At 36.4% G+C, this 15,264-nt stretch overlaps 1 protein-coding gene across 8 annotated transcripts in view; it reads right to left on the minus strand.

The window, feature by feature from the left end:
• The window catches only part of LOC110834591 (adenosylhomocysteinase-like 1), a 46,470-nt gene that overhangs the window by 15,578 nt on the left and 15,628 nt on the right, over positions 1 to 15,264 (minus strand). For 7 of the 8 annotated variants that reach the window (XM_022073912.2, XM_022073916.2, XM_022073914.2 and 4 more), the window contains 9 exons: positions 14,502 to 14,589; positions 10,435 to 10,581; positions 9,715 to 9,815; positions 9,563 to 9,634; positions 8,132 to 8,162; positions 6,784 to 6,951; positions 5,541 to 5,691; positions 5,086 to 5,238; positions 1,706 to 1,871 (listed from right to left, as the gene is read on the minus strand). In XM_022073912.2, the coding sequence (XP_021929604.1) occupies positions 1,706 to 1,871; positions 5,086 to 5,238; positions 5,541 to 5,691; positions 6,784 to 6,951; positions 8,132 to 8,162; positions 9,563 to 9,634; positions 9,715 to 9,815; positions 10,435 to 10,581; positions 14,502 to 14,589 (1,077 nt within the window). Of the gene's footprint in view, positions 1 to 1,705; positions 1,872 to 5,085; positions 5,239 to 5,540; positions 5,692 to 6,783; positions 6,952 to 8,131; positions 8,163 to 9,562; positions 9,635 to 9,714; positions 9,816 to 10,434; positions 10,582 to 14,412; positions 14,590 to 15,264 lie in introns of those variants that run through there. The other variant, XM_022073919.2, reaches the window with a different exon arrangement.

Below are 15,264 nucleotides of genomic sequence, written 5' to 3' on the forward strand. Positions count from 1 at the left end.
TTTTGAAAATCCCAGCTTAACAAGGCCTGTGCCACAGAATATGAATAGTTCTGCGGCACAATCACTGCTAAGGTGTGGAATTAAAAAAAAATACATACATAGATGTCAGAAATAATCATAAAAATAAAATTTTTGTTTACCACTCAACTGTGATCCCATGTATTACAGTGAATTGTTGGTAAATATTTCATTTGCGATGCCGTCACATGACATGCAGTCTGCTCATTAGGAGGTGAAGACCATGTTACACAATACACAAACAAATAAACTTCATAATAACACTATGTAATATTACGGTTTATATGCACATTTATCACCTATAAGTGTTTCAAATTCTTTGTTCTGGTTTTAATGTTTCTTAGCAGTTATAAGAACAGTAGGAAGACAAAAAAATATCACAACAAATGCATCCGATACTTTCTTTACTGTTCCATTAGAAAGAAGAAATAAACTATCTTTGCTACAATGTTAATTATATTTATTAATACAATAAAATCTAAATATAATGACTGAAAACACTATTCAGTACCTACCAAAGTATAATATACTATACTGAAACACATCTACCAGCAATTTTGGCAAGTAGAGTTCACGGAAATTTGGATACTTCTCTGCAGTTAAGCAGTGGTCAAATAAAAGTGTTCCAGCAAATCCATTCTCAATAGCCCTGCACCGACGTTTACAAAAATCTGCATTAAAAATGAGTCTCTGTCTCATTTTATTTAATAAAATTCAAAAGGGTTTTGACGACGGTAGGTTACACTTAAAATTATTCGTTGCCAGGACTTTTTCCATCGTCTAATCTTTAAAACCCATGACGTTTCGGAGGCTGGTTGTCTCTCTATCTAAGGGACCCAGCAGAGTATGTACCTCTACCTGAAGACGGAGACAGAACCAGCCTCATTTTATTTAGATCCTCCAAGGCTTGAAGTGTGAATTTCTACAGTTTATTATTCCATTCCTTTCATTAGTAAACGAACGACAAGGAATTATCCAGTCACAGAATAACGTGTACCATACTGACCAGGCTATAAGGCAAGGTTTTTACTTTCACGTTCGTTCAAAAACAGGAATACATTAAACCTTTGTAAAAACAATGTCTTAAGCTATTAATTCCTTGTACTGCATTTCATTAGAGTGAAATGACAATGTAATACTGAATGAATACAATTTGTCAGTCCGTTGAAGTACGTTATACCGAGATCTTACTGCACATTGTAGTAAAGGTCTATTTTTCAAAAGTGGTTATGGTAATAAAACTTCAATCACACGATGTGACCGAAGAGACCACGTGCAAACAGGAACTACTCAGTGAAATTCAAGGTTTTCATATGGCATGCCACAGATACAGTTAAATGCTGTTCCAATCAACATCGGCAGATCTTCGTATCTTAAGAATTTATCTGTTCAAGTAAAATTAATTATAAATCAAATTGATGAAAACATATCAATAATTGGAAAATTCAATTTTCTTACAGAAAGTATTGTTGTTTCTTGACTGTGACAAACCTGTTAATCATTCTATAAGCACACAGTAAACAAAAGAGGAATTAATTAATTAAGAAGGCTATGGCTGTATTTTGAATGGTTGGTCTTGCACTTCGTATGAGAACCAGAAAAACAGTAGTTATACAATAACTAAAATCTTACAACAATTCAAAATTTCATTTTGAATGATTCTTGACTTTCAGTGCATAATACTCACGATATCAATCTCGGTGTTCGAGTGGCCCATATTGCACACGACACACCCATTCTTCATCTTATCCATGTGTTCTCTCATGACAACATTCTTGTTTCCTGTTGCTGTGATGACAATATCTACATTGCGAATCACCTCATTCAGTTTCACGACTCGAAAACCATCCATGCTGAAACATTACATAAGCTAAGGACTTAATATGTACAAAATTGTCAACTGTACCAAGTAACCACCATGGTGATCTAGTGGTTAGAACACTGGGCTTGTAATATTGGGGTCCCGGGTTCGATTCCCGGCGGTGCTCAGATTTACAACTTGTGTTGGGCAAGGCTGTGGTCCAGGCATCACCGAGTTTTCCTCCAGGGTTTCCCAGGTTTCTCCGTGGCATCCCAACAATTACTCCACTTTCATCATCATCTCGCAAAAAGGAGTCACAGCAGGCGCGTTAAATGTCGCGGTCCCTATCGAACCCATGTACTGATGGGTCATGAATCCTGCTAACCACCAATGCACACCATGCTGAATGATGTGTACTCAACACAGGAAAAAAAAAACTGTACCAAGTCATTAACACTAAAATTTTATGGAATAAGCTTGTTGTTCTGGTAATGTCACGGACTGAATATGCAGTGTTATTAAAACAAGCACAAACACATAACAAGAGAATTAATTACAGGAAATTAAATTATAAAGTACAATGTTAAGAGAGACTTTGAAAATAAAAGGTACATATTTTTAAGTGTAAGTGGTATAATTCATTGAAGATCGCTGTCTTCTGGGTTCTTGCGCCGTGTAGTCTGGTACATGTTTGCCAACGTTTCAGAGGTCCTTGCTGCCTCCATCATCAAGGCTTAAATGTCAGTAAACTTCTACGAGACTACATGGCGCAACAACCCAGAAGACAGCGATCTTCAGACTCACCGCCGTAAAACCTCAAATCCTACGGAATAATTCATCGCCCACGAATGCATATCTTAAGTTATACAACACGTTAATTAAACCAGCAGTAAATTACAGTAGAGACACATGAACATTTGATGACAGAGGAAATGAAAAACTGAAACAAGAAAATTTTAAAATGAGATTTGTAAGACTTTTAGCTTCATATACATGGTTTGACAAAAGAAATACTGACATGTGTTAAATTTAAGGTTAATAATACAGATTAAAATAATAATACATGTGGGAAAAGATAGAAATATAGAAGTACAAAGAATGAGTGAAGATTAGAAAGGAATTATAAACCAACAGATTAAAGAGTTAGGGCTACCGCACACGTAAGACAAACAGTCAGACGACTGTTTCGTCGTTCGCACAAAGCCCTTAAGAACATATGGAAATGCGCACACTGTTACGACACGACTGGCAGTCGGTTACCTCTACCGACAACCCTGGACTTTTCTGTCTACCAACTGTCGTTGGCCCTTCGAATTATATGAAAGCGCGCAGACGAACGACCTTTCAGTCGTTCTGTCTTTCATTTCGTGAGAGCATTTGCAGACAGTAGACGATTGTCAAACATGGATTTTGTTGAAACTGCACTTGTGATTCGCCTCAATAAAAGGAGGAAAAGGAATTACTGGGTGCATCCATTATACAGTGAGAGACTGTTCAAAGGAAAATTCCATACTATGTATGAAACATTACGGAATTATCCTGCAAAATTCTTTTCATATTTTCGCATGAGTACACAAAGTTTTGATGAACTTCTATTATTGCTGAGACCGAGTATAACCTATCAAGATACGGATATGCGTCTCGCTATTTCACCTAAAGAAAGACTGGCACAACTGAACAAATCTCTTGCCAAAGTACTCTTTTAACATTGATGTTTGCATAATCTTTTCATTTTTTTCAATTAATTGTTCGATATTCTCTTCTTGCAACATTCCTGACTTCTGTACTCGGCGAGCATAGAGCGAAGAATGTGGAACAAAAGAACGACTGTTTAGTCGTATGTGTGCGCATGCTCATGGACTGAACTGTCGTGTCGTTTATGGGTCGTATGCTTCAGCCGACAACGACAGAACCGTCAGCCGACGGTTAAGTCTTACGTGTGCGCTGGCCCTTAGAGTAAGGCCATTAGATGCTGAAAATTGGATTCTGTGGCTGACACACTCAGACCTAATCTGATGGGGAGGGGAGTGTAGGAATGTTAACCCTCAGACGTGGTTTTACGTGTACACACGCGGGCATTTAAATTAAAGTTCTTGTGGATTTACGTATAAACACGCGAGCCTCAAAGCCTAATTTAAAACGCCATAAGTATGGAATAAATAACGCCAGCGCGATGAGGTTTGTTCTCGCCTGTTGTGGAAATAAAGCTCTATGTGTATACATGTGGCAACAGGGTTACATTCCAATGACCTGCAAGGGAGAATCTAAAAATAAAGGCCTGACCTGGTAGTTTACAATGGCTTTCTCTTCGACAAGTCGACCCTTGACGGAGCTTGAAGAAATACAAGTTTTAAATGAAGTTTTAGAAGATGATAGTATAAGTGAATATAGTTCGGACGATGATAGTGTATTTGACATTGATTATACACAGTTTGTGACACCGGGAATTGTCGTGTTTAGCGATAGTGATTGTGATAATGGTAGACGTGGTCGACAGGACGACATCGTACATGCAGGTGTGGTTTCCAACAAGTTTTTGTGGGAAAATATAGACTCATTTCCTGCTTCACGAGAAGCATTTTGTAATGTATGTGGTCCCCAGTTCGACACTGCTGAACTAGATGTCATGAGTTTATTCGAAAATATTTTCGATATAGCACTTGTGCAGCACATTGCTGATCAAACCAACAGATATGCTCAGCAAGAAATATCAAAAAGTACCAATCCTCTCACATTTCGCTCTAGGATTAGGAAGTGGCAAGATGTTACAGTGGACGAAATTTACGTTCTTTTGGCTCTATTTATGTTGATGGGCATTGTGCAAAAGCCTACACTTAGATCTTACTATTCAAAGAACCGGCTGTTGTACACTCCGTTTTTTTCTGAAACTAAACTTCTAATCGACTTGCTTCCACTGCTCACACATCACATCTTATAAGGTAAGATTATAAAACCATCTTTTAAGAGGATTTCAGTGAAAAATTCATAATTATATCTCCTATAGTTCAAAAGTTATGAAAAAAAGAGTATTTTACAGCAAAATTTAAACGGGCATTTAAAAAATACTACCGCAGGAACAGCACGACAGCAGTATATGCGGGGTATTTAAACTACCACGTCGACGGGTTAAATCTCATGCTACAAATAAAACTTTGTGTCTGTACAGAGTACAAATATAACTTTTGAAACTGGAGAAAAGTAACCAAGAAAGACATATATGTATCATATAGAAGCATAAATTGAATAATAGAAACTGTAATACTTACCAAGCCTGTAGAGCACAAATTGGATCTATCTCTGTGATGTACACTACACATCCCAGCCCTTTCAGCGCTTGACAGCAACCTTTGCCCACTTCTCCATATCCACAGAGCACAACTTGTTTACCCCCAAACATCACATCTGTCGATCTCTTTAAGCTGAAATTACAAGCCATTTGTATTATAGCCATGTTCGTTGGTACGCACTTCAACAGAACCAAAAGAATTTAAAATTTCAAGCTGCACTATGTCACACAACTGTAAATTCTCTTATGTAGTACCAAGGAGCCATGTATAATGAAATGTGAGAACCCGCTGTGTCAAGAAAATATTAACATCGACTTTCGGAACTTCTTGTACAGAAAAATACCAGGACATCATAAGCCGACTTACCACTGCAAAAGAACAAATAGCAATGCCATTCAAAAGGTTTAACAAAATTAAAAGTTTTCCCCACTCACCTATCAATAATTGACTCACGGCAACTGTAGAGATTGTCAAACTTTGTTTTTGTCACCGAGTCATTCACATTCATTGCCGGTACGCTAAGTCTGCCAGCTTTAGACAACTGATATAATCGGTGAACACCTGTCACACTTTCTTCAACAATACCTGACAATGTAAGCAAATAAATATAAGTAAGATTTGAGGTTTTCACAGCAGTTAGTATGAAGATTTCTGTCTTCTGGGATGTTGTGCCGTGTAGTATGGTAGATGTTTACCGACATTTAAGCTTCACCTGAACCGGTCATGGAAGCCCCTCATTCACTCTCTTCGAGGGCACCGAAAGCATTCCAGAGAGCACCGCCTGTCCCACACAGACAACTAAATCTTGGCCCTTTTCAGGGCCCTGATCACACTCTCCGCCCAACTCCCAATGTCCCACCAGACGCACTCCCTGAGGCCCACACAAGGGCTGTTCTTCAACCCCTCTCTCTCTTTCCTTTCTCTCCGTTTCTCTCACACATGCCACGACATGCCCACATGCTCCTATTGGTCCCCACCCACGCATAATTTGACACCTGCTCCCATTGGCTAGGGGCAGGCTACCCCATTCACTGTCCAGTTCCTATAAACCTAGCCCCCTCCACTCAATTGGCACATTCATCGCCCTGATGACCTCTCAAACGTTGGTAAACATCTACCATACTACACGGTGCAACAACACAGAAGACAGAAATCTTCAAACAAATATAACATTCATACAATTCTTTATAATTACATTATGATAAAATGGAATGAATGATGTAAACTGGACTGAATTAGCTTTGGACATGATCTAACTTTTATCATTACAACATGAAATATGCTGAACAGAAAACAAATGACTGGCTAAATAAGACCATACTTAAAAGATTTATGTGGTGTCCTTAATAAATGGACTAAAATATTATCAAGTTTGTGGAGATCAGAAGATATTTTTCAACCTACTTGGATTAAATCAAACAAAATCAGAACAATATATATAGATTTAGATATTTTTTCAACTTATTAATAGCAGTTTCATCAAAACTAAGATCAGGTATTAATGGCTCAACTGCACATATTTAATTATCGAATATTATTAACCCTACATATAATTCACAGCCAACTGGAATAAATTTTCTACCTCTTAAAAATACTGCAGTTATCAGCAAACATATTACTGTTTTCTCATCTTTGAGTTTTCCTCCCAATCCAATTAACACATTTTTCTGCCTGTACCTTTGATCATCTTAAACATGGCTGGATATTTCTTCAGCATGAGGTGTGTAGTATCACCGCCATCATCAAGAATCATGTTTGGCTGCCAATTTTCTGCATTCACACATTTGTCTATACACCACCAGAAATCTTCTTCTGTTTCACCACGCCACGAAAATATGGAGAAGCCTGATAGAAAAGTAAATAATTATGAATGTGACGCACCACTCCAAAACTGCTACAGTAAATCAAAGAGAATCACAACATATTAAGATCCTATGAATTAAATTGATGTGTTTAAATAAATAAAAGAATGTCTGAACTATGATATCTACCCTGCATACAAATGTTATAATTTACCATTACAATTAAAAATGAATATATCTCATATGGCTTACTAGTTCACACACATATACAAAAAGCTATCTTCTAAATCTTAACTCCATTTTCCATAACTCATTACATGGTAGGCTGGGTAAGTGCAAGATACCATGACAAAGGAATTCAATTCAATGAATCAAGACAAGGTTAAATGCCTCAATCAACTTGAAAGAAACAGCAGTATTTAGACAATATGTAAATTAGAAACAAAAAATTATGTAATCAAAAAGTAATATATACCAGTAATTAAAAGATCATATTCTACTTTGATTATCACATGCTTTAAAACCATTTTATTTTAATCTCAGGCCATCAGAACTTTCTCATCCTGTGTTGTGCCCCTTATGACACATGTCCCACAATATCTGCTCCACCTGCTTGCGTATGTTAAGCCTCTCTATTCCCCCTGCTCATCAGTGTTTGTTGATGAAACATTCTCAGGCTACAAGCCGCGCCAGGTGGCTGAACAATAAACAAACCATATCTTTTGCCGTTTCGACAACAATTTCTGTTCTCAAAACGTTGGCAGAAGATATGGTACATTCACCGTTTGGCCACCTGACACGCCTTGTAGCCCGAGAATCTTCCATCAACCTCAATCGCCGCGAAAGCTTCACCTCATACATTAATGTTTGTGTTAAGTCCAGTTTCCCCCCTGCCTAACCTGCAGTAACAAGTCTCTCGATTCTCTGTCACAGCAATGTTATAATGAGAGAGAACAGCATAAAACACCTGTAAATAATTTCGGTACACAGAAAACAAAATGGGAGACAAGCGCAGAACGTATGATATTTGAGGTTTTCATGGTGGTAAAAATGTGGAATGTGCGTTTCTCGTTTATGTCTTGTAGTTTTTAAGTGGTTACCAAGGCTTTGGAGAAAACATACTGCCACCATGTTACACCAAAATGTTTGTAACCACGTCTACGTAAAAGACTACATGGCATCGTAACTACAAAAACTAAAATCCAATATCAGAATATACTCACCAGCTTCTGCAAGAGCTGCTGCTACTTCATTCTGTCATAGGAAATAAAAACAAATTAGTAAAAAGCTAAAATCACTACATCAGTCAGCTGTTGCCAGAATGCTAAACCACACTGAATTTTACACACTGCAAGAAGCGTTTAAATTTCTTGTATATGGAAGTAAAATAATTCAGATTTTTGTACAAAATAAAAAAATATAAAATTGACAAACTACAACTGGAATCTGCAATTAATTTAATGAATAAGTGATTAAATATACATTTAAAAATACATTATGTAGCTTTTTGTGTGTGCAAAGAACTCCTAGAATAAAATGTAGTAAAAATCTACTTAATTTTATCTAATTCGCTATATGGAGCAAAGCCCTTGACAAACTGATACAATTCATTACTATGTTCAGAACAATCCACCAACTGACCCATTTTTAGGTAGATGAATACAGGGTATACACCCATACCCAATTTTTATGAACATCTGGTTTAATATTATCCTCATTGGTATGTCTATGTACCCAACATGGTCTTTTCCCACGAAATTTCTGACTTAAATTTTTATTCCTCTACACTCACGTACTTGTATCATGAAAGAAAGTATCCCAAACAACAGAATGTTTTACAGGCCTGTCAATTTTCTGACAAAAATTCATTTCTAAAAAAAAGAAAAGAAACAGTTTTAACAAATTTATTTTTCAAAATGTTTCAGTAAAACATAATGTATCTGTAAGCTTTTAAATGCTTTATAAGAATCAAGACTACATTAATTATTATGTGAAAAGAATCACCCTATTTCAAATTACACGTTTATACAAATTCCAAGATGAAAAATTCCTTTCTTTTATTACAATATTTTATGGCTATCTTTCATTCCTTTTGGGCCAGCTTCAGGTCATATGGGTGTGTCTAAAGAAAAACTACGTATAATATGTTGCAGCATAATTTGATAGAATCACAACAGGATTCAAGAAAACATGGTTACTGAAAATGCCATGGCATTTCTATAACATGTGTGACAGTCTTGTATTAAACTGTGGTTTATTTAACGATGCCTTTTCAGTAGTTCAGACTATATAGCATCAAATGTTAGAATGATACTGAATTAGAATAAATGGTGATCGTGACCTAATTTGAGATATTATCCCAGCATTTGCTTGGAAGGACTGAAAAAAACCATGAAAAACCCCAGAGAGGACAGCCGGTATCCGGGCCGAGATTTGAAACTGGGACCTCCCGAATACGAAGCAGGAGTATTAACCACTCAACCATGACATTCAGTAATAACTTATAAGGAGGTCACCATGCTTACAGACACACACATGATGTAAGCAATGAGTTCCAATGCCTAAAAGACTGAAGCTAATGGGAAGGAGAAGGGAGTACACTCCAAATTCCGACAACCACAACACTCCCAATAATGTTCCTCTGACGCAATTACCTGTGTTGAGTAGATATTGCATGCTGCCCATCTTACTTGAGCTCCCAGTTCTGCCAGCGTTTCAATGAGTACCTGAAATGCAAGACGATCATTAGCATGCATCATAGAAACATGATTATATTCTATTATTAAGTATTTTATTTGCAACTTACAGCTGTTTGTGCATTTATGTGTGTGCATCCCACGACCTTGGCATTTTTTAGTGGTTTATCATCTCCGGCCCGTCTTCTCAAAGCCATGATGCCCGGCATCTCTGTTTAGTAAGAACAATTTTTCATGACTTTCAGAGACAAAACCGTGCAATCAAATAATTTTCTATCATGGCATACCGATCTTGGCTAAATGATAACCTGTGCATAATGTCATAATGGTTATTATGTAAAATTTAATGATTTACTTTTTATTTCTTTACAGCTCTTGTGCCTTACTACATGCAACATTTCTTACAAACAAAGAAACAAACAAACACACACACAAACACTTTAAGACAGAAAACTTATGAAAAACAAAATTATGGTATCACACCTCATCACCAACAAACATATCTTTGAATTAGGGGAGAAAAAAACTGTAGGAAGAAGTAGAAAATTTCTTATAATTTTGATGCTTAACACAGAAACATAAGCAACTTTTACTTCAACAGGTAAATTACAAAATAAACTTCCTTCATAGCAAGATCAGCAAAGCTGTCATTGCATTACTGAAAACGGTCTCTAAGAAATCTTATCGAAATATAATTAAAGAGCAAATCAGTTAATCCACAGAAGCTGTTATATTGTCATCATAAGAGTATATTAATGCTGTGTGTGTGTGTTAACGCAATGTGACAGTGGCCAATAAATGTGATGAAGATGTCAATGAGTAGAACCTGCCTTGTTCTGCAATTTCAATTTCTCTCCTACCAAATGCATGTTGACTGATATTTCTCACACAGAAATCTGAAAATCCCAATGTATTCTTCTGAATCCGTTCTCTTGGTGAGACATCCTCCTCATCTGAGCTGCTACCAGTATAAGAAGCTGAAAACATCAATGACATAAAGGAATTTTGATAGAGATAAATATTTTCTTTTGGATTATAGTCTTTTGGGTACACCATATTGTCCTTTAAATGGTTACTGTCCACATCACTATACCTGGCGTCTGCAATCCATAACAGCGATTTTGATTCAGCTCATTACAAAATGTTTTATGAAATGGGACAGCAAAGCAGGCAGTGAACAAATAAAATTTTGTGTGGCAGTTTTTGTTTCAGTGTTACACAAGCACGCTGCTCGTATCGTGCCTATACTAGAGAAATGATAATTTGAACACCAGTACTCAGCAGAGCATATGTAGAGTACACTAACCTCCTTTCCCCCCAGTCTCAATTCTTAAAGATGCCAAGATTAATGAATGTTTTGAAGATATTTACCACCTCCAACTGTTAAGTTCCTCCAAAACATTAGTATCTACCTACAAGACTACTTGGTGTCATAATCCAAAATACCACAATCCATTGTCATAACACATACAATAGCCCTGATGTCTCTAGTGCAATTTTAGGTTAAGTTACAAATACACAATGTAATAAAAACATTTTACAAACAATATTTATATATGCTTTTGCTCTGAAGTTCAAGTAATGAGGTCCTATGCAGCCATGGAAAACATTACTTATCTACTACAAAAATTAATTATTGTCAAATATTAATGACAGTAAAATATGTTTCATACATCTGTAGAAACTGATGGCTCACACAACCTTTAATAAATATTTCTATGATATAACTAAATTTTGAGAAAGAGAGTCCATCAATTCTAAAAATTCACTTTATCAATTGATCCATCCAGTGACATATATAACATGAAAAATGACTCTCCTCATTTGTTCAAAATATTGCCCAGCGACCACAACAGATAGCCTCGAACATTCATCATATCGACAAATATTTTCATTCTATGTTCTTCCCACAATGTGAGAAAACATATTTAAGTTTTCTCACAAATGAAAAGTTATTCAAAAGCTAAAAGATTTTAAAATGTGCAATATGTAAACACAGAAGTAAAATGTAGTTAAATTGTAAGATCATGCTCATGTTAACATGTTCGCTGCCGCTCCAGGTGCCGAAGCCAAATATCCATATCATCACAGTCTCTGGGTCTTTGTCCGTCAGAACTGGCCAGAAGTACGATTTAATTCCCTCTTAATACAGTGGCAGTCAAATTGAAGCTAAAATTATTTGTGCAAAAGTTTGGTTTGGTTAAATGTGGCAATTTCTTAATTGCACAAATCACTGGAGATAAAACTGACAATTCTCATAACTATACTCCAGGTCGTTTATAACTAAAACTACCCCATGCCCCAATAAAAATTTGCAAGGACCATGTAATTTTAAATCTATACAAAACAGTATTATATAATATTGAAAGCAAACTCAGAAATTCCAGTGAAAGCGACAGCAACACTGAATCTGAAAATGAAAGGTGACTTTAGCTAACTAAGTAGATGGCTTACTGAACCCGAAGGTTCATAACCGAACTAACCAATGCCCTCCACCGAACCTCGTCCTGAGCCAACAAAATCGAGTCGTGTTCAACTCCTATCTCCCACAGATCCCTCCTGACATTACCCTCCCATCTATGTCTAGGTCTCCCCAGCGGTCTCTTGCCCTCAGGCTTCCCAACCAATACCTGGTGCACACCTCTTGTCCCATTCATGTGCGCTACATGCCCCTCCCATCGCATTCTTCTTGACTTGAATCACCCTGACAATACTGGGGGAGGAGTATAAATTGTTAAGTTCATCATTATGTAGTTTTCTCCAGAACCCATCGTCTTCTCTCCTAGGCTTAAATATCCTCAACACCCTATAAGGTGACTTCTACAAGTGTAATTATTTCTGCTACTCAAACCATATTCTGTCAGATGGATCCTACACCATGAAAGTCTAATTTACTGGTGTACAAGGACTAAAGACCGAATTATTCCTGATAATGACTCAATACATTTTTATCATATTTGCCAACAAAACAATCTACAAACTGTTGGTAAGAGAGACTAATACTTTGCCGAAAAAAATATTTCCTTCTGGACTTGAGGGGCAATCAAGAATAAATGACTGCAAAGATGCCACTGTAGCAGAAATTAAAGTATTCAGGACTTGTATTTCATACAGATACAATCAAAATGTGTTAGTCTGCTGGTCAATATGCAGTGTCTTCCTTCACATATGAGTAAAAATCGCATTCTCCTCATTCGACAATGCCTTGCAAAAACTGAGAAAACCAATCCTCATGATCAATTAGTGAAGATAAAGCCTCTTTATTAAACCTGGTTATGATCTCAGGTACTAATCCCAGAAGGTCTTCTTACTCTGTCGATGAATTTCTAATGTTTACAAGTCGTAATTTATCTATTGTATATAACGGGTGGATTTATTTGTAACTTATCTCTACTTCATGTGAACCCTTTGTTTGTATTTTTGTGACATTTATATAATAGTATGACTTGTATTTGTATAACATGTATTGTATTATTATCCTATTGTCATCTGACTAACTTATGGATCCATGGAATGTAATAAAGATGTATGTATGTAGACCTGTTCAACAAAACCACTGATAAGGTTTACTACCTTGGAAAGGATATATTATTTCCCAAATCAATAATCTGGGGAAATAACTAATTTTCAAACGGTATATCAAATATAAGAGGCACAAATATAGAATACAGTCATATATGCTGACAGAACCCAACTGTCTACACAGGGAACATAGATAATTTAGGTGATAACAAACACGCTACTAATATTGTTCTGAAGTTGATGGATAGAAAGCTAAATGTTGGACACTCAGTCTACTTAGGTAACTTTTATGAAATTTATTATCTAGAGTTACTGCTGTGTACCAACACTACATGTTCACCACAACGGAAACACCACATAAGTTTCTAATCAAAACTTTCAAAGGGTGAATGTTTCAATATTAAAATGGTGCGGCACAAGGAGAAGGGACAAAACATGCTTCCTTCATCATGCCTGCATCTGAAGATGTTACAGTTGACACAACTAAGAACCGAGGTCAAACAGTAAAAAAGGCAAAAGGAATACAACAATACAAATATATCAGGTGTTCATAAGCAAGATTAAATGCCTTCATATTGTACTATTTTTATAATAGGAAAACAAGTTACTGATGAAAGGAAATAGGAATACACATATTTCAAATGATAAATCTTACTCAACATCGCAGTTGAGTAATTAGCTGTCATGATTTGTATTCAGGAGATCCAGGTTCGAATCTCAGCCCAGAGACCAGTTATCCTGGCCGAGGTCTTTCAGAACTTGTCATCATGCACTACAACAATTAAACTCAAGTCACCTACGCAACAATCATCTGCTGGCTGGGTTTGAAAAAATGGAAAATGACAAGAAACAATGCAAATTACGCTACGAAAAATGACCAATGGAAAGATTTTATTTGAAGATGGCTGTCTTCTGGGTTGTTGCACCATGTAGTCTGGTAGAAGTTTACCGACATTTCACAGGTCCTTGCTGCATCCATCATCACGGCAATGAGACTATACCGCGCAACAACCCAGAAGACAGCCATCTTCAGATTCACCGCCGTGAAAGCTTCAAATCTTACAAGATTCTATTGTCTAATGTCCTCAGTGCCCAGAAAATTCCTTAATTTATTGATGATGCACACAAATGCCACAGGGTATTTTTAAAGTTACTTTACATATAATATCTGGTAGACTAAAGATATATCAGCTCCTGGAATTAGTCATGCACTTGGTTGACGTGGCAGCAAACATCTTAACCCAACTTTGTTACAATAATTAAGGTGTTAAATTTTTGTTTCGAACCCACAAAGTAGTTGGAGACTGACATGTTTCCAGATTGTTACACCTTCTTACGTGACAACTTTTTTATAAATGGTCATGACGACAGACACCTGAACTATACGAATCAGTCGAGGATGCAGACAAGGAACGGCTTCTGTAGCGACTAGACTTCTTCAAGGCTCCAGAAGTCTTTGAATCCTAAAACAAAGAACATGCTCTCAAAGTTTGTGAAAGTTCTAATCGCTGAACCTGGATCAAAGCTGTTTAATGAGGAGTAAAATTAAAGATTCAGACAATTCTTACCATAAGTATAGACAACCATACAAAAATAACCTGGTTACAATTCAATACCAATAGACTTAACAAGTTTCTATTGCAGACAGGATTCTGTTAAACATGGATACTTATTTCTAAACAAAATATAATGCACAACAGACACACAAGAACTTATATTTCACTGAGCAGGACACATTTTCAATTTCTTTAGTGTTCTCCTTATTTTATTCTCTCTGTTTCTGTCCTAACTTCTATCAACAGTCCACTAGAGTATTCTGCACCGTTTTGTCCAAGTGCCGAGTTTAGATTCCTCCCACGTCACAACATTTTTTCAAACACCTCAAAATCACTGTACAAAATGCATATTTATGAGCAGAAAAAATTCAAACAGCCTATTGTCTATTGTTATCATCCCCCCCCCCATTTTATCAAAGGTAATTTTATATTACATTTAACTCTCTGTTCTCGAGATCAGATTACAGACATCTTCAGAAGAAAACAAAATGTCCCTTTAATTCAGTTTTGATCATCTCCGTTTAAAGAACACTTTTGATTGTTTACATTGTACATTTTAGTACTCATAATTAAATTATGGCA

This window comes from Zootermopsis nevadensis, unplaced genomic scaffold, assembly GCF_977971745.1.
Source record: "Zootermopsis nevadensis isolate Lab colony 2312 unplaced genomic scaffold, Znev_1.0 Znev_ptg000023l, whole genome shotgun sequence".
Classification (NCBI taxonomy): Eukaryota; Metazoa; Arthropoda; class Insecta; order Blattodea; family Termopsidae; genus Zootermopsis; species Zootermopsis nevadensis.